General features: G+C 38.9%; 1 protein-coding gene across 1 annotated transcript in view; it reads right to left on the bottom strand.

The window, feature by feature from the left end:
- LOC125008510 (fibroblast growth factor 4A-like) overlaps positions 1–19,239 on the bottom strand; it is a 64,490-nt gene extending 45,251 nt beyond the window's left edge. The window contains exon 1 of the mRNA XM_047585786.1: positions 18,927–19,239. Coding sequence (XP_047441742.1) covers positions 18,927–19,239 — 313 coding nt within the window. The remainder of the gene's footprint in view (positions 1–18,926) is intronic.
- Positions 19,240–19,534: the final 295 nt, after the last annotated feature.

Below are 19,534 nucleotides of genomic sequence, written 5' to 3'. Positions count from 1 at the left end.
GTGGTGAGAGGCACAGCTTTCTCCCCAGGGACAGCCACCTGAGACTGCAGCCCACTGCTCCAACTGTACACACTATTGTGTGAACAAATGGATGGGTCAAAATGCAGAGATGGAATTGTAATCCCCCATGAAGGATCGATAACGGAACAGTTTATTTATTTATTATTTATTTAATTCAGATTCAGATTTATCTGTCAGTAATTTATCGATGGAGCTCTTCATGTGACACTTTCTGGTCATAAGAGGTCTTGCGTCTTTTCACACTTTTGTTCACATTTTCCTGGGCAAATGCAGAAGTAGTCTTTAAGTATTTGTTCAAGTCAGTCATGTACTGATGCTTAGCATAGAAAATTCCTTTGTAAGAAGGCTTTGTCAGGTGGTTTTGGTGGTTGAAACTAGTAACAGATGTGACAGACTGGTGACAGAAGTGAATGATTCTGGACTCATGGTCACAGCTAGAGACCCCCCTGTTTGACCACAATGAGAATGTGCAGAGACCATGCGTGAGATCTTCTCACGCATGGTGTGAATCAGTTGTTGAATGACTTCAAGTTCTTCTTCACCGTAGTTGTTCTCAAGAGTCCAGTGTAAGTGTACATTAGATGAAACCTGTTAAGGGGGACTTCATGCCGTTGAAGATCATGACATCCTTGTTGGTACTTGCCATTCCATTTCCAATCTCCTCTGGTGGGACTAGGGAGGCTTGGAATTTCCCTTGAATTTTGAACAGTTGTGACTTAAACAGGATCGTGACAGTTGAAGACAACCAGAGTCGAAATCTTTGTGGTGAAAATCACTTGTGATTCTGCTAGGAATTACTGAGTCTGAGGAGAGGATGCATGGGGTTTTTGTGGGCCTGTGCTAGAAGTCCTTTCAAGTTCCAAGACTTCTGCTTTCAGATGGAACTGGGTTCCTTGTGTTTGTTGGTGGCTTGCTTTTGCTCTGCAAACCCTATTGAAGCTGGCTTGCGCAGGTGGCGGTTTGTGGAGGTGCACAGACAAGCTGCAACACCAAGATGATAGGTGGTGGTGTGATGGAGGTTTTGGACAAGGAGAGTTTTGAAATTCAAATCTTCCTCCATCCCTGGTTCATTCCTGGAACCAAAGCCTCACGGATGTAGTACTGATGAGGTGGTTCTTGTCTGCTCTGCTTGATTGTGAGAGCAGCAGTTAAACCTGTTTGGGAGAGAGAATCAGAAAACTCCAGCAGTGTTTCACAGTGCAAATCACAGTCATTTCTGATGTAGTCATGCTACCTTTCAATGAACCTGCTTGATCTTGTCAAGATCTCTGTCTATAGGTTCACATACCATGTAGGTATGAGTGTTTGGATTAGGAAGCTCAGTGGGAATTTCTCCTACACAGTCAGGTTCCTTTGGCACATGGTGAGAGGGCACGTTCCCTCTGAACTCCTCAAAGGACTGACATCTGTTCTTTCTTCCTGAAAAGAACTATTCAGAAATGTTAGGCATCTTTCTTGTTGTTCAGGAGTGCGGTTAAGTATTCTTTTGGCATTTGTTAGTTCTGCTTCAAGTTGTTGCTGTTGATGTGCCATATTGGCTTGATCCTCAGCTTGCAGCAGTTTTTGATGTATCTCTTGAATCTACTGACGATCAGATTCTGTGGACAGCTTGGGATATAGCTTGTTCCTCAAACCATTCTATTTTCAATGCAGCTTTTTCAAGAAGTCTCACATTTGTCACGTTCTGTACATTGCATTCTGCAGCGCCATGCATTACCCTTTTGATCTGTGCTTTGATCAGGGCATTTCTAAGTTTAATCAGTTCCAAAATTGCTGATTTAAAATCATCGGGAAGGTCTCCTACACTGTAGGGTTTAGATGAAACTGGATACATCATTTTGATTTTGATTTTAATGTGTTCAAGGGTAGTTTGTTCAAGGGTTAGTTTTTTGGTAGTTTGAGCTTTAGGTGCGTTAAAAGATGACGAAATAGCACAAAATGATTAAATTAGAAAACAAGTAAATATGTTAATTTCAAAGTTTTGAATATACAGGTTTTTTATTCTGTTTTATTTTATTTGCACTTCTCTTTTCTTGGGATTAAGAATTTTGTTTAAAGGTTGATTTTTGTATTTTAATTCGATTGTTGGATCAAATCAAATAAAAGTACATTAGAATTTTGTTAGTTTTTTGAATCTGCGAGCAATTTACTGTAGTAACGCTTACTTGAATGCACATTAGAAAATTTTCAAAGTAGCTACAGTAAGTGGTTAATACAAGCATGAATTTAGTTTATCATTATTGCATGAATGATAATTTGACTCTGTCCCTTTGCTAGCTGTAACCTTATAGGAGAAACCGCAACAAAACAATTTCCTGCAAGGATTAATAAAAGTATTCTGAATCAAACCTTAAAAAACAACAAATAAAACCATAAATGACAATTAAACGTAAATCAGAATATGAAAGGAACTAATTGAATGAGTAATTCAAACTTAAAAAGAGATTAATGAATAATATGCATTTAAGCTTATACAGTTTAGAACTATCAGCAATTGAACACAGCAAATGAATAACACACTTCAAATTGTTTTGACCAAAGCTACCACAAGAGGGAGGTAATCCCTTTAATATTTTGGTCTACATAAATAAATTAGGCAAGGCAAGGCATTTTTATTTATATAGCGCATTTCACACCAAGAGGCAACTCAATGTGCTTTACATAAAGGCAAAGCATTTAAAAAGAGCAGCATAAAACAGAAAAAGAATTGCAAAGAAAAAGATGAAAAGAAAGAAAAATGTATATACGCACATATACACTACAAGTCAAAAGTTTTAGAACACCCTAATTTTTCCAGTTATTTATTGCAATTCAAGTCATGCAAGCCCAATGAATAGCCTGAAATGATACAAAGGTAAGTACTGAACAGCCAGAGGTTAAAATAAATAAAAGGTTTGGTTACCCAAAACTGAAAAATTATTTCAGAATTATACAAAAAGGCCTTTTTCCGGGAACATGAAGTTGACAAACAATTTAAAGCTGTTCTGCAGCAATGAAGGTTGAATCAGCCTTGAAAGCTGGTGCTACTAATTCCTACAGATGTTCCAACTTTTCTTGATTACTTACAACCCCCTCTGTCTGCATGAAAGCAGTGTTGGAACACACTGTGGTATCAGACCCTCATGAGCATCAGGTGAACAGTACTGTACTGCAGAAAGTAGTGTGTTGCTACAAAAATGGTGAAAAAAAGACAATTAACAATGGAAGAGAGACAGACCATCACAACACTGAAAAATGTAGGTCTTTCCTACAGGGAAATTGCAAAGAAAGTCAAGGTGTCAGTGAGTACAGTTTTCTTCACCATCAAAAGGCACTCAGAAACTGGGGGAAACTCTGACAGGAAGCGATCTGGCACCCAAAGCCACAACTGAATCAGAGGACAAGTTTCTGAGAGTAAACAGCTTGCGTAATTGGTGCCTCACAGGACAACAGCTGCAAGCACAGCTTAATAGTAGTCGTAGTAGGCAAGTCTCAGTTTCAACTGTTTAGGGAAGATTTCGAGCTGCAGGTTTGACAGGACGAGTTGCAGCAAGAAAGCCATTGCTAAGATGTCAGAATAAGACAAAGAGGCTCTCTTGGGCTACGAAACACTGCCATTGGACTACTGAAGACTGGAAGAAGGTATTATGGACTGATGAATCGAAATTTCAAATCTTCGGTTCATCACGCAGGATCTTTGTACGCCGTCGAGTTGGCAAGATGGTTCCACAGTGTGTGAAATCAACTGTGAAACATGGAGGAGGAAGTGTGATGGTCTGGGTCTGTTTTGCTGGATCCAGGGTCGGTGACTTGTACAGAGTGAGCGGCAGCCTGAATCAAAACAGCTACCACAGCATTCTGCAGCACCATGCAATACCCTCTGGTATGCGCCTAGTCGGTCAGAAGTTCATCCTACAGCAAGATAATGACCCAAAACGCAAGCTATGCCAAAACTACCTCAACTCAAATAACTTATTTGTACTATGCTTTCACTTCAGAGTGCAGTGACACAAACTGAATAATTTTCAGTAAAAAAAAAATGGAAAAAGTGTGGTGTTCTAAAACTTTTGACCGGTTGTGTGTGTGTGTGTGTGTGTGTGTGTGTTTGTGTGCGCACACACAGCAATTAAGAGGAGTTACAGTGCAGATTACTACTTAAAATGATTTAAAACAGCTCAGCCATAAGCATTTGAAAATAGAAATGTTTTTAACCTGGATTTAAAGGTGTTAACAGTTGGGGCTGATTTGAGTTCTGCTGGTAGTTTGTTCTGTGCAGCATAACGGCTAAATGCTGCTTCACCATGTCTGGTTTGAACTCTGTGCTTCACTATCTGACCTGAGTCAGTAGATCTCAGAGCTCTACAGGGTTTTTAAAGTTTTTAAAGTTTACATAATTTTACTGTTTATTTTACAGAGCATTCCTGTATTTTTAAAATCCAATTAAATTTACAAAAATTACTAACGTGAAATCACTGTAACTGTGAAAACACAATATTTCTGTTCTTTTACAAAAAACATTAGAAATACATATATTTATTGTTAAAATATGTTCACAAATGTATCGTAATTTTACAAATATGTAATGGAATTGTACTGGAACTGTAAAATTCAACTTTAAAACTAAGAAAAAGTTTGAAAAATCATTTAAAATTACTGAGAAATTAATAGTAAAATAACTATTTAACACTGTAGGCTATTCTGTGTGTGTGTGTGTGTGTGTATATATATATATATACAATCCAATGTAAATCACAACGTCTTGAATTATTTCACAGCACATCTATACAAAACACGTGTAATCAGGAGACATTTTACTGCTGCAACGTGTCCCTGCACAAACACACAAAAAAAAAGAAAGAAAAAAAAACGTGAAGGCGACATGTCATTGGAGTACGTGCTGTGAAAAGCGTGGTTCCCGTTTGGGTTGGTCGACAGAAACAGTTGGAGAAGAAGAACAACAAGACATGCCATTGGCTGTTGGGACACTGAACATCCGTCTTTGACGTTACGCTTAACAAGGTCAACAACCACCACACGGCTGTTCCCATTTGGTCACAGAAACATGGAGCAAACAGCAGCTAATGTCGAGGCTGGCGGAAGGACGAATGCAGAAGGCAAGTATCAAACTGAAGCTGAGTAGTATTAGCTTTATTTACCACCATGCCTCTGACTTTACTCAGTCGGCAAAAGCTTTAGCATGTCGTCAATTGAAATGCTAGCTACCTATGATGACAAAATTATGGCCGACGGCGGCGGCGTCGTCGTCTTCTTCACGTGCCAGTGTTAGTCATAGATACATATCTATGACTGTTAGTAGTCAGCCAGACCACACACTTTTTATTTTATTTACGCTAACGTTAGCTTATCACGTAACAGTGAGTCATTACGTTTGCTTTGTGAACTAATTGACACAGGCGGAGAGAAAGAGGAACATTTGTTTAGAGCTGCAGCAATGAACAATACTAGATTAACAATACTCTTCTACATTTTCACAATTTTTTTGGATATAACCTAAACTGCGTGACTTGAAATGGCATGATTTCTGGCTAAGATAGGAAGCTGGATTTTATGGAACGTGTCAAAATGTCAACGTCTTCTTTCCACACAGACTGCTCCTACCCCTCCACTTGCAGGTGTCGCTAAAGAGCCATTTTAAGTGGATTTTCTTCCAAAGAAGAGAGAACAAATGTTTTATAAATGATACTGAGATTTGGTAATGGTTTATTTCAACCAGTTACTCTTTTTTAAAACAAATAGTTTGATCTTCCTCTTGCCTCTCAAAAATATAGGAGGAGCAACCTACTCTGCCTTTTTCAAGGTTTTTCACATTTTAATTTTGGTGCGACACTAATCAGTGGTCAGCATGAAATTCAAAACAATACTGAAAAATATGGATAAGCTGATCATCTTCTAATTTATTGAGGGGAGATCTGCTAACACAGTTTAGGTTGACTATTTCACAACCAGTAGCATTTATTTTGATTTTGGCAAATTTCATGATTCATAATTTTTTTTTCTTTCTCTCTGCATAAACTGGTGGTAAAGAACTCCGCCTCTTTCCATGCTGAATTGTACAGTGAATTAGTGCGCTTCACAGTAGGAGAAACCTTAGTCAAAGAACCCAATGTTAAGCAGCTACCAAGGTGCAGTGGAAAGGCACTCAATACGAAAAGGTACTCTTTCTGTGTTTAAACCAAGGTGAGGCACTTGAATTCAGACAGATTGAGCTCATGTTTGTGATGCAGGACCAGCATGTATAATTTATTGTTACACCTCATGTGTCCTATATGCCAGCATATGCATTGTATGAAGTGAAACAAGCAAGACAGAGCATGAAATGTTGGAAGCCTGAGCAGAAACTAGATTATTACCATTTGCATGTGTACAAGCTTTGTGGGACAAGAGTAATTTCACTTAAGCATAGCATTGTTGACTCCGAGTTTCAATTTGTACAGAATAAACTTTCACATTAAAAAAATGCGCCTACTCAGAATCTACTTATTTGTAGATACCTATTTACCTGTTCTAATCAATGCAGTCCAATACAGCAGTTCTACTATGAATTATACTTCAAAGAATCTTCTCTACATTTTTGTTGATGTTTTGAAAAAGGTGATGACTATACACCTTGTTCATCATTGATTCCATAGTGGGTCTTAGTGGTGGTGTACTGCATTATATTGAGAAAGGAACAGGTTGAAATATATCGATTGGCTACTGAGGATAGAATTATGTTAGGTATTAATATACCCAGATTGAGCTGTGTGATGTCTATCTGTCCTTTTAATAAAGCCAACAAGATGTCTTGGACAGTCCTCCAAGCAGCCAGAGCAAACAGCAGTTCAGCAGAGCCAGTACAAGTCCAGTAACACAGTCTGACGAGAGTCCCCTTTCTGTTGAGTACATGCATCTGTTGCACACAATTACTCTTTTGGGTTAGATGGGATGAAAAATAATAGAATCTACCTGTAACTTACTGTAATATAGTACAATCATCAGCAGTGAATTGACAGTGTGCTTATAAAACAGTATCATCGGTTGGGTCTATCTTCTCTAGATTCTGATTCGGTAGCAAATGACACACAACTAATGATGGGATGGGATAATGGGATGAACACAGATTTTATTACAATGTACAGAAAAAAATGACTTTTGTATCCAGCAGTAGCAATAGTTCCCCACAAGAATATGTTGTTCATTTAGTTCCCATCTATAGTCAGTCTGGCGTGTGTTTTCTTTGCTACTCTTTGTAGTGTGTTATGTTGAAATCTCGCAAGCTTGTCCGTCCCAAAGCAACGGTGTCATCCATAGTGGGACTTGTGTGACTGCTGTGGTGTTGGAAAAGGCTGTATCTTGCACCTTTATCCTGGTCCTGCCTCTTAAACTGTTGTTAGCTGTTATTATATAATAATGCTAATCTTCTCTTCAGGTGGTTACAGCTCAGAAACTGCAACTTCACCACGGTCAACAAGTGGTTCAAGTATGGATACCACACCTCGTCAACTGTCTGGATAGAGTATGGATTCATTTGTAAGTTTGTAATCAATGTTGTGGATGTATGCTGACTTGATTAGGTTATGAATGCCTTGTATTAGGGGTGGGTGATATGGCAAAAATATCATATCACGATTTTTTTTAAAATAAAATCACGATTTCGATTTTATCACGATCTTAAATTGAAAAATGAAAAACAGACAATTTAGTCCAAAGAACCTTTCTTAAACGATTTTATTTTTAATAGTCACAGTTTTGCCTGCATGTGCAAACAATCAAGTTTAAGAGACGTGGCATGGCAGTTTTCTACCGTCTTGAACGGTACCATATCTTTTAAAATTAAATTATATAATTATTATATAAATATTTGATATCTAAAACAGTAAATTCTTGCAATCTAACCAAATATATAGTTTTGCAACAGTTTTTTGACGTGTTTTGAAAGATGAATCTCATTATTTTGTCATACTGTTATATTAGATCAAATATAAATTATTATACAATCTCTTCCCATGAAATAATGTCATTAAAACCAACTAATAATGCCACATTTCTGTAAATTTAAGTATTATTATTTGTAATACAACATTTATTTACCATATTTCTAGGTAATTTAATTGTTTTAAAATGTGAAAATGTTTCTAATTTAATATTAAAACAGCCTGAAATTAAGGCAAAATCTTGTTAAAATTACAAGCACAAACTGTATTTTAATTATAGAAAATAACTGTATTTTTACGAGAAAGTAATTTTCTGTTATTTCACAGTATTTTTATGTGAAGACTTGAGATCTGGAGTGATATGCTCTGATCTCTTTGTTCTGGTTAAAACCAGAGCTGCAGCGTTTTGAATGAGCTGCAGCTGTTTGATACTTTTTTGGGAGTTCAGTCAGAAGAATCAACTTCTCCTGATCTGATTGGGACATAAAACATTTAATTCTGGATATGTTCTTAAGGTGATAAAAGGCTGTTCTGGGGCCTCATGTATCAAAGTTGCGTGCGCCCGAAAACGTGGCGTACGCCCACATCAACGTCAACACTCAGATGTATCAAAAGTGAATTGACCGTGGAAATGGGCGGTGACCTCTGCCAACATCATGGCTGGCGTACGCCGGTTTCCACAGCTATTGTTTCTTTGGCGACACTAAGGGGCGACGCTGAGGAACTGTCAATGTGAAATCAAGTAGTTCTCGGAGGATGTGCACATCAGAGACACATTAGTGCGCAATTAACACACACGTGTTTGTAACCATTGGTGGATGTAAAAGCATGCGCAAAGTGATGAAGAAAATGTTATTAACAATGGCAGCCTTGTCTTTGTTAGAAGATCTCGCAAATGGTAGTATTAGGCGTGAGAGAGTGTTTAGAGAACGCGAAGATCTACTAGCAAACGACGACAACTGGCTCATGAGTCGTTTTCGTTTACCGAGGCCAGTTTTACTGGAGCTGTGCACAGAGCTGCAACCGGCCCTAGAGCGCAACACAGCGCGGAGCCAGGGTTGTTGTCTGTGCCTACACAGGTGCTCACCACACTGGGGTTCTTGGCAACAAGGGCTTTCTAGCGGGAACTGGCCGACCGGTCAGGAGTGTGTCAGTCAACCCTGAGCTGAGCCATGCCAGCTGCGTGGGACGGGATCATTAAAATGTCATCAAGGTACATCAAATTCCCATACAATGCTGTTGAAGAGGTCAACATTAAAGCGCAATTTGCCGGTTTCCCCAATGTAATCGGAGCAATTGACTGCACACACATTGCTATAAAGGCACCATCACAGGATGAATTTGTTTTTGTGAACAGGAAACATTTTCATTCTATAAAAGTTCAAATAATATGTGATGCGCAAATGCAGCTCACGAACATTGTAGCAAGGTGGCCTGGTTCAACGCATGACTCATTCATTCTGACCAACAGCATGGTTAGGAACAGGCTGGAGGCTGGCACGGTGCGCGATGGGTGGCTTCACGGTGAGTAAATAATTTATCCGTTTAGTGGTCCCCAAATGTAAACCAGAACAATGCCCATTTGGGCATGTGTGCACCAAATACGGTAATTTCTTTTTCCCTGGTGGAATTAGAGTTGCAGGGCTTTCCAACAAGCCTTCTTCCTGTGCTCAGTAGTGTCAATACACGCGTGCTTAAAGTAGGAAATGTAACATTATATCAGTCGCACTCATTATTAAAAGTGTGATCAGTCTTATCAAACAAAGTTGTTTTGTCATTTGTGTTCCCACTAATGCACCTACAACAATTGGAAAAAAGTTGGTGTGATTCATTCAAATGGTGTATGAACAAAGGAAACTTAATTCCACATGTTTCTACCTTCATTTGACCCCAGGGGACAGTGGCTACCCCCTGAGAAGGTGGCTGTTGACCCCTCTCACCAACCCCAGGACCGATCAAGAGAGGCGGTACAATGACCTCCATTCCCTAAATCGGGCAGTGGTGGAGAGGGCAATCGGCCTGCTGAAGGGACGCTGGCGCTGCTCTACCGACCGGAGAAGGTGTGCCGCATTGTAATGGCATCTGGTGTCCTGCACAACGTGGCACACCTTCACGGCATACCACTGCCAGAGCACATCCCCCAACCTGAGGAACCGGATGCCGGACCCGTCAACCTCGCCCTATCCCGGGAAGCGATACGGCCCCGGCAGCATGTCATTTCAATCATGTAAAGAGGCAAGGACACAATTTCGCCTAGGCCGGCAATAATCTGATCCAGATGATCATTGTTGCCATGGGTGGCTCTCACAATCTCGTTTTGTGACTCCAGCACCACTTGGGTGAGAACATGGCCCGTTGGGCGGACGTCAGCTGCTGGCGTGGAGTCGCCGGGGCGCATACTGCCGGTGGTGAGGGTGGAGCTGGCTTTCTCAACGATCTTGGCCATAAAAGGAAGATTTGAGATAGGTCTGTAGTTGGTTAAAATGGAAGCATCCAGTGTTCTCTTCTTTAAGAGTGGCTTGATGGCAGCTACTTTTAGGGGTTTAGGAAACGTGCTTGATTGAAGTGAATAATTTATCATTTGCTGAAGATCTGTTTGGAAAGAGCTTACGATAGTTTTAAAAAAAAAGTCGGATGGCACTGTGTCAAGACAGTATGTCGATGGTTTAAGATGCTGAACTGTTTGCTCTATGGTTTTTGGTGGTCAACTGCAATAAATTCTGACACCATAGCTGATTTATTTCTAGGTGGTTTCAAGCAATGCCTCATTTTATTATTTTGCTGATTTGTGTTGATATTTAGTCTTATAGTTTTGATTTTTCATTGAAAATGTAAGCAAATTCATTGCATTTTTCTGTGGAAGAAAGTTCTGAAACTATCTCTTTTGGGGACTTTGTAAACTTATCAACCATAGCAAACAGGGTGCGAGTATTGTTGATGTTCTTATTAATCATTTCAGATAGGTGTTGCTGTCTAGCCTTGAGTAACCCGTGGTTAAAATTGGTTAAGACTTTTTTTGAAGAGGTCATAGTGTATTTGAATTTTAGTTTTTCTCCATTTACGCTCTACTTTGCTGCATTCTGTTTTCAAAGCCTTTCCCATCATAGTGTTCGTCCATGGTGTTTTCTGTCTGATTGAGGTCATCTTAGTTTTAATAGGTGCAACAGTATCCATGACATTTGAGATTTTTGAGTGAAATTATCCAAGGGTTCATCCACTGTCTCTGCACTCATGGTTGGTGACATAGCTATAGCCTAAACTTAACACTGGTATTTTCATTTATGTACCCTTTTCTAACAGACACAAAGGTTTACTGAATGTTTGGAGTTATCTGTAACTCAAAGAACACACAGAAATGATAAGAAAGAGCCAAGTCCTTAATATCAACAGAAGAAATGTCAACACCTTTTGAGATAACCAGATCCAGCGTGTGGCCCTTTCACATGTTGGAAGAGGCCAAAAATGTCAAGTAGAGAACAAAGTTCTTTGACATTTGCGTCCATGTTATTGTCTATGTGAATGTTAAAATCCCCTTTTATGATGAAAAAGTTGTAGTCAGTACAGATAACTGACAGCAGTTCAGCAAACTCATCAAAGAATTTTGCTGGGTATTTTGGTGGTCGATAAATGATGATAAAAATAACCTTTGGATCCCTCTTTACTAAAAACAGAGATATTTGAAAGAGCTAAAATCACCAAATGAAGTTTCCTTGGACTGAAATACTGATTTAAAAATGGCAGCAACTCCACCACCCTTCTTACCACTTCAACACAAAACTGAAATTTGTTGGTGCTGCTTCATTGATAATGGTGGCACATTCAGGCTACATTCAGTCAGCCATGTTTCACTAAGAAGTAAAAAGTCTAGATTATAGGTCAAAATTATGTCATTCACTAACAGAGATTTGTTGGCGAGTGATCTGATATTGAGTATGGCTAACCTTGTGAGGAAAACAGGAGGCACTGGTGAGGTTTGGGATTGACAAGCTATACTCAATAGATTGGTAGATTTAATTGAACCCTTTTTATTTCTCAGCAGTTTAACCACTTTTCTGTTACCTGTTATCAAAGGGATTGAGAGGACTGCCTGGACTCCATAGGGCCATGACTGTTCCTGGGGAAGAACATTGTTGATATCAGTATTGCAGCCTGGACCTGGCACAAATCAGTCAGACTCAGAGATAGATTGCTCAAGGGTTGTTTTCAAGATTGTGGAGTGGGAGGGGCTGTTGTCTTGGCTTTTCCAGCTTCTTGTCCATGACAGCGGCTGCTGGTGTCTGATGCAGAGAATAAAAAATGTTGGAGCTTAGCAGCTGTACTCCTGACTTGTTAAGGTAAAATCCATCAGCCTGCTGAATATCTCATCTCCTTGTCGAACCATTGGTAGGGGTCCATTGTAAAAAAAAAAAAAAAAAGTTCCCAGCTGAGTTCTGTCTGATAACCGTCTTCCCACATCTGAGAGAGGCGATTTATAGTCTTGGTGGTGCTAGTTAGCTTTCTGTTAGCCTCTTCCCTTTCAGTATTTTGGGATATCGGCATAGTAGTTTAATTCCCATAATGGCCATTTATCTCCACATTCACTTTGAGCCGAGGAATTTTTGTTTCCAGTACTACTATCTTCTGGAGCAGTTTGTGGTAATCATCCATGGAAAAGGGAGGCATCTTGCTGCTAAATCGCTCCTGTTAGCTGAGTTCCTCAATCCCAGTCACGATAGTGGAGGCTTGTGCTACTGATATGCTACACTCACAAAGTAAAATAGTTTAAAATAATAATGGTGGCCTTCGGTAACTATCCTAAATTAAGCTCCCAGTGATATGTAGGTAACCAGGACCCACTTTCCATGAATAGTTTTGCAAAAGGAAAGGATGCAATGGGGGGAAAAAGAGAGTAGAGTGGAGAGTGGAGAGCAGAGGAGTGAAGCGTCTGCACTCAAGCAAAGCAAAGCAGGAAGAATTAGAAAAGAAAAGGAAAGGAAATTAATGTTTTAATTGTTAAGAAAACGGCATGTATGGTCTCGTCCAGTATCAATATTTCCCATGTGTTTCTGTCCCCTGAATGCATCAGGTCATATCGGCCAATCAGAGAACTGTAAACACAGTTTAGCCCCGCCCACCGGTTTGTTTTGAGTGTGTGAGTGTCATTTAAATCAGTACAGAGACAGAGCATCAAGCATTAGTGATGGGAACTGTGTTGTAATGGTGTTAGGAATAGATAGTAGTTGTTTAAAGTCGTACCTTTTATGTTGTGACACTGGAGTCCAGTCGCCGAATAATAGAACAGTGGTCATTCATTCATTCCAGTGTTATGTTACTAAGAGTCAATAAAGACCTAAGGATGATCGCAGAGTGACAGCGAATCTTTTGCGTAACACTACAGGAACCATCGTTCTTTTTACTGTACCGAATCCCTTGAATCAGTTCATTAAAATGATTTGTTCAGTTGATTCGTTCATCGAGTCAGTTAGTACCCCCACGACCCCACTTCACTCCCATCCCATGTTTTAATTGTGGAAATTAAACAAATTATAAACGTAAAACAGTGTGTGTTCCGTTCCCCAAAGTCGTTTGGTCCAGAAAGCTCTTTCAACCGGCGGGGCTTCCGGCATCTCAGCCTCTGTGTCGGCACCAATGGTCAGCAATGACACAGAGGCTGACTCGCGACCTGCATTGTACTAGTTCACTTGACGAACGAATCTATAACTGATCCGTTCGCGTGCTGGTGGTTCACTTGGCGAATGAATCAGTAAGTGATCCGTTCGCGAACTGACTCGAGAAAGTGGAAAGTAGATCAGTAGCATTCACTGACCGGATCACTCTCCTAACTCAGTGACTATATTCCTCCATTTTCTGCAATATAGGCTTAAGACCCAACACTAAGAGATGCGTTTACAGCATTTCAAATAAACAAAGTACAGTCTTTGTGACTGTCTATGCTTTATTCCACTGAAATTAATACAACAAATTATGAAAGTGGAACATAAATATGAAGCAAAATGATAAACAAACACTATTATAATATTTTAACAATCACAAATAAAAATAGGCCTCGTTCAGTTTAGTGCAAAAAACAAATAAATTAATTACAACAAAATAACATAAAAAATTAAATATATGGAACCTGCATTAAAAATATAAGAGGAAAACATAAACTTAAATAGGCTTAAATATGCAAAAATAAAATAAAATAAATAGAATAAAAATATAAAAACAAAACAAATATCTAAATAACTTTCTAAACAAAAAACTAAACAAACATGTCAAAAGGCAAACAAAGGAATAATCTGGATTGATTCTAGTGACAACATTCGTGAACGACCCAACACTATCAAGCATTGATCTATGAGCATCAAGTCGGAGCAGAGTTTGTAAAGTGACCGAAGTGAAAGAAAGGAAGAAAAACGAGATAAATTCAGTGAAACCGGAGCCTACTGAAGGCCAATGAGCTGTCAGTGAGTGTTTGCTGAAAAAAAGCAACAAAAAGTGAGTTTATGATATGGCAGATGTGGTAACGGCTGATGTTTTTAGCCGTTACTGCCCTTACTGCTGTTGGCTCTTAACTACCGTTAGCTCATCTACTAGCGCTTAGCTGTTGCTCCCAACTCTTATCTGTGTGTCTGTGGACAACTTCCCCCTCGTCTGTTACTGCTTTCAGCAGCAAAATAAAGGCACAATCTACGAACTATGTGTTCTCTTGTAATATCACCGAAAGTAAATTTGTCTTATTAGTTTACTTTTTGTGTATAACCCCTGTGGCTGTACCCATACTAATAGATAAGTAGATGCTGCATTGAGCGGGTTGGTCCGTTGCTGTAATACGTCAACGCGTCCGCCATATTGGATGTGGGAAATCTGCCCCGTAAACTAATAGGCAATGGACTGAACTTCATAAAGCGCCTTTCTACAAAGTGCTTTAAGTTAATGCCTCTTATTCGCCCATTCACACACACACTAATACATTCGGGAAACAAATAGTAATGAAAGTATTTACACTTTATTTAATTATAATTTTTTTTTATTATTATTAAAAATAAATCATTTTAATTTCAATTAGCGTTGCATCATATCATTGTATTTGATGGTAGAGAACAGTTAACTACGTAAGCCCAGCTTTTAGACATAAGTATTAGCCCATTTTTACCCAAAATACCCTATACCGTAGTATGTCATGGGGACTCAAATGGCACCGAACAGTAGGAATGACCCATATGTATACATATCTACACAGGTGGCATTGATGAACATTATATTTTATTTTAGTTTGTTCTGCTGTTGGAGAAGAGGACATCTCAAAAGCAGACAGGGACACGGTCTCATCCTCCTACATTTCCTGATGTGCTTGGAGACACACCGCACCAAATCACAAAGGTGATTTCTCAACTAAAACTCACAACCTCTGCATTAGATCCCATCCCTACATCCTTTTTTCTAAATCAGTTTCATTAATCCATGATTTCATCACCTACAGAATTGACTGTAACGCTTTTCTTTCTGGTCTCCCTAAGAAAAGTATTGCTCCGCTCCAGCTTCTCCAGAATTCAGCTGCACGAGTTCTGACAAGGATCAGAAAGGGAGCACACATTACACCAATTTTAAATCTCTACACTGGCTACCTGTCTGCTCGATCATTTTAAATCTCTAACTGGTTCTAAGCCTTAAGGGTCTTGGTCCTAGAATTTATCCAATTGCTTTAACTATACCCTAGATCTCTCAGGTTTTAGCAGCATCTTATATGCAAAGTTTTACCAAAATTATGCAATCCTTTTAACCATATATGGTCACATTAGTCTTAGCGCGAGCCTTCTAAATGCCGGTTTTACCAAGTACATAGCCGGCCTTCTGTGTTTACCATGATGGCCCATTTTTTCCTGTGTCTCCCACGATCCGTAAGTCTGCTCGGGCCTTTCTGGGTGGAGTTTGCATGTTCTCTCGGTGACCGCGTGGGTTTTTTCTGTGTACTCCCACCTCCAAAGACATGCTCGTTAGGCTTATTAGTGACCCCAATTGACCCTAGGTGTGCATGCAAATGGTTGTTTGTCTCTGTGTTAGCCTGCGATCCTAGTGAGGATTAAGTGGTATGGAAGATGAGATGAGTATACATTTTTTTTTATTATTATTATAGTTATAGTTTTATTACATTCCCCAACTTCAAGGTGGTGAGGGTAGGATAACGTTTCCTCATTGCTCTTAAACTCCTCAGTGTTTTTAAAATTTTAATGTCTGCGTGTGTATGCGTGCTTGGTCTATTGTTTTTTTTTTTTTTTTTGTGGTCTTTGTTTTATTTATTTATTTGTTTTATGTGTGTATGTGCATCATCCCTCCCATCACATCTTTGTGTTACACAACACACTTCAACTACACAACTACTATACAAAAAAATCACTCTCTCATGTTTCATGTCATTAACATATTTAAGCAAATTTTTTTCTGTTCTGTTCTTCATTGTTAAAAATGTATCAGTCTGTCAAAAAGATATTCTATTTTTAACACAAACGTTTTGTCTTTAACACCTTGCCTTTTCAACTAAAAATCATTCTTTGCTTATGTGTATTTCAGTTGGAACACTCTAATACATCAGCCCTGCCTCCACACTTTATCTACGTCAACACCTCACAACACAAATGAATCAGTTTACTGTAACATACAATTCTGACTCAGCGTAACATGTTATTCAACATTCCCTTTACATAACTTCTTTCTCAGTCATCACATTTACTACTATTGTTCCTATTTCATTTGGACATAGGCTACTGTAAATATTATGAAATAATAAGTTAGTCTTACATGATGATTATCTATGCACTCTCATTAATTTCTGAATTATCATCTTGATCTCTCAGATAAGTATTAAAGTAACTATTAAACTTCCATGCATGAGATTCTTTATTATATCCTTCTCCCCCCTCCTTGCCTTGCCACTGTCACCTTCGTGGTTGCTTTTGGGGTTTTAGTCTTTTGGATTTGTAAACAATATTTGCATAATTTGGACTAATCACCGATCCCTTATTTCCTGATATAACTGTAAGGTCTTTTGGGCACATATAATAACATATTGTATTTTACAAGCATGGTATATCACCAACTGCCAGTTATTTTTATGCATTTATTGTTATTGTTTTGTTTGTATACTACACTATCTTTAAACATATTGCACCACAAGAACTATAAACTATCAACATCTCATCATCTCATCTTAACAGCTTGTCCTCTGGAGGGCCACAGGGGGGCTGAAGCCTATCCCACTTGTCCTATATTATGAACTCAGCCATTATGAACACAAATCAGAAAAAAGTACCATATCTAAAAAGAGTGACAATATCTTTGTGAATTGATTAACTAAATCACTGTCACTCATAAACCAATGATTAAAGATTTAAATTTAATATATTCCTGTACTTATTGATTTCCCAATTATTAGACTTGATAGGGTTTCATGGCAAGAAAATTGTATATTTGATAATAGTGAATAATCTAATCCTTTTATGTAAAATATTTGATGGAATTCCACCTCTACAGGGGGCAGTAACTTTATTTATTTATTTATTTATTTATTTTGTCTAAAAACAAGACAGGCACGATGTTGGTGTACTACACGGATCAATCCTGGGCCCCTTTTTTCAGCCTTTACATAAATGACTTGCCCCCTGTCAGTATTGGCACAACAGTCCACATCCAAATGTATAGAAACAGGCTCTGAAGGTTCTGGACAGGAAACCCATTTATTACAATCACTGCAACATCCTCAGCTAGCAGTGATGCCAGCCTGGTATTAAAAATCCACCACAGGCTGGCCCTACCACCACTCTCTCAGTTCTTTACTGAGGGCCGCAGGTTCACCAGAACTGTTGCAGAGTGAGACTTCATCACCCCAGTGAGAAAAAAACACGTTCAGCAAATTGGCCTCTCCAATAAAGATAGTAGAAGAAGTAAGTAAGTCTAGTGACACCATTCGTGAACGACCCAACACTATCAAGTAACACTGTGGAGGGTAACGTAGTGAATACAACTTCTGTTTGGACACCCCTGAAGCACGCAACTAATGTTGTGTTAGCATTAGCATTAACATGTAACAAGAATCCCCCAAATACCGATTAACTTAATGTAGTTTGTCAAATTGTCCAGTCAGAGAGTGATGGACGATTTGACAGGACTGCCCACCATGCAATGGCCAGACATTTACACGTACCTAATTGAGAAACCCAGTATCTACACGAAAGAAAAATTGAAGGCATACAAATCATTTGACGCCTATAACAATGTCTGGAATGGACATGTGCAAGATTACAATAGAAGAATTTGAACAACAACTTTTATCCATACGAACACAGAGGGGCTGTCTTTATCAATTAAAGCCTTTCTAACAATGATAATATAAGATGTGAACAGAACCAAGTAGCATCTTCTGCTAGGGCACCCTGAAACACTCAACTAATGTTGCGTTACCTCATGGTTAGCATTAGCATTAGAATCCCCTAAATAAGGATTAATTTAAAGTAATTTTAGTCACGATTTAGTCTAACTCATGACGTTTTCCACACTGAAACTGATGATGCATTACATGTTAATCTGACCTGATATGAAGTGTGCGCGTTGTTGATTGTCTCACTCCAATCCTTTATTTTAATCGCCAAAGCCAAACCAAAGTTGTCTACGACTTGCAGTGGCTGGCATGTAAGATAACTTCAAGTTAGTGTTTTTGATTTTTCAGTTTTAGCAGCAAGATGACATTTTCATGGTTGAAAGTGACAGTGTAAGCCTCAAGCTTCCCCCTGTTCTGCCTCTGTAGACCATGATGGGGTTTATACACAGATGCATTAGTTTGTGACAGCCCTTAGTGCTAATAGACTTAGGTTTAACCAAAATTCTCTTCTGCAAACTTTTCATAAAGTAAAATGATATATTATCTATAACAGCTAGTATATATTCATATACTAGTACAGTCTATATTATACCAGCATATCTTTACATGGATTGTGAAAATCCAAAATTACTTACTGTAACTGTTTTCACTATGTACGCCTGTGATCTTCCCATTTGGCAAGACCTGAATGTGGAAGCCAATGCCCACATTACAGTAAAGCATCCTTAGTCTCTTTATCCCTTGCAGGTATTCTCCATCTCTCTCTGTCAATTCTCTCTGGTCCCAGGAGGTACTCCTGAGCCAGACTAGTGATCCAGTGCTCTGTATGGCTTGTCTCGAACTGCCAGTTACTGGAAGAGAAGCAAAGCTGGTGCACAGGATGGTCCCATACAAGAGCAGGAGCTTGAACGTTGATGGCATCTTCAGTTTGCCAACTCTGGGAAACATAGGGGTACCCAATGATGTGTAATTCAAAGTCGCTTACTATGAAAAAAAAAATGGTCATAAAATCTTTTCAGCTTAAGTTGTTAAAGTACCATTAAGCCAAAGACACTACTTCTGCAGCATTTTCAGTTCCAGAAAAATGTTTCATTGTGTATTTTTTTGACATCTTAGACCTATTTCCCTTATAACCAATGATTTTCCTAAGCTCGGGAGAGCTTACAAAAAGGCAGCAGACTTATTATATATGCCTCACGTTGCATCACAAACCACCTGCTGTCTTGTTTGTCTGAGTCACAGA

The sequence above is a fragment of the Mugil cephalus genome, chromosome 5 (genome assembly GCF_022458985.1).
Source record: "Mugil cephalus isolate CIBA_MC_2020 chromosome 5, CIBA_Mcephalus_1.1, whole genome shotgun sequence".
Classification (NCBI taxonomy): domain Eukaryota; kingdom Metazoa; phylum Chordata; class Actinopteri; order Mugiliformes; family Mugilidae; genus Mugil; species Mugil cephalus.
This window is presented reverse-complemented; position numbering and strand designations above follow the sequence as displayed.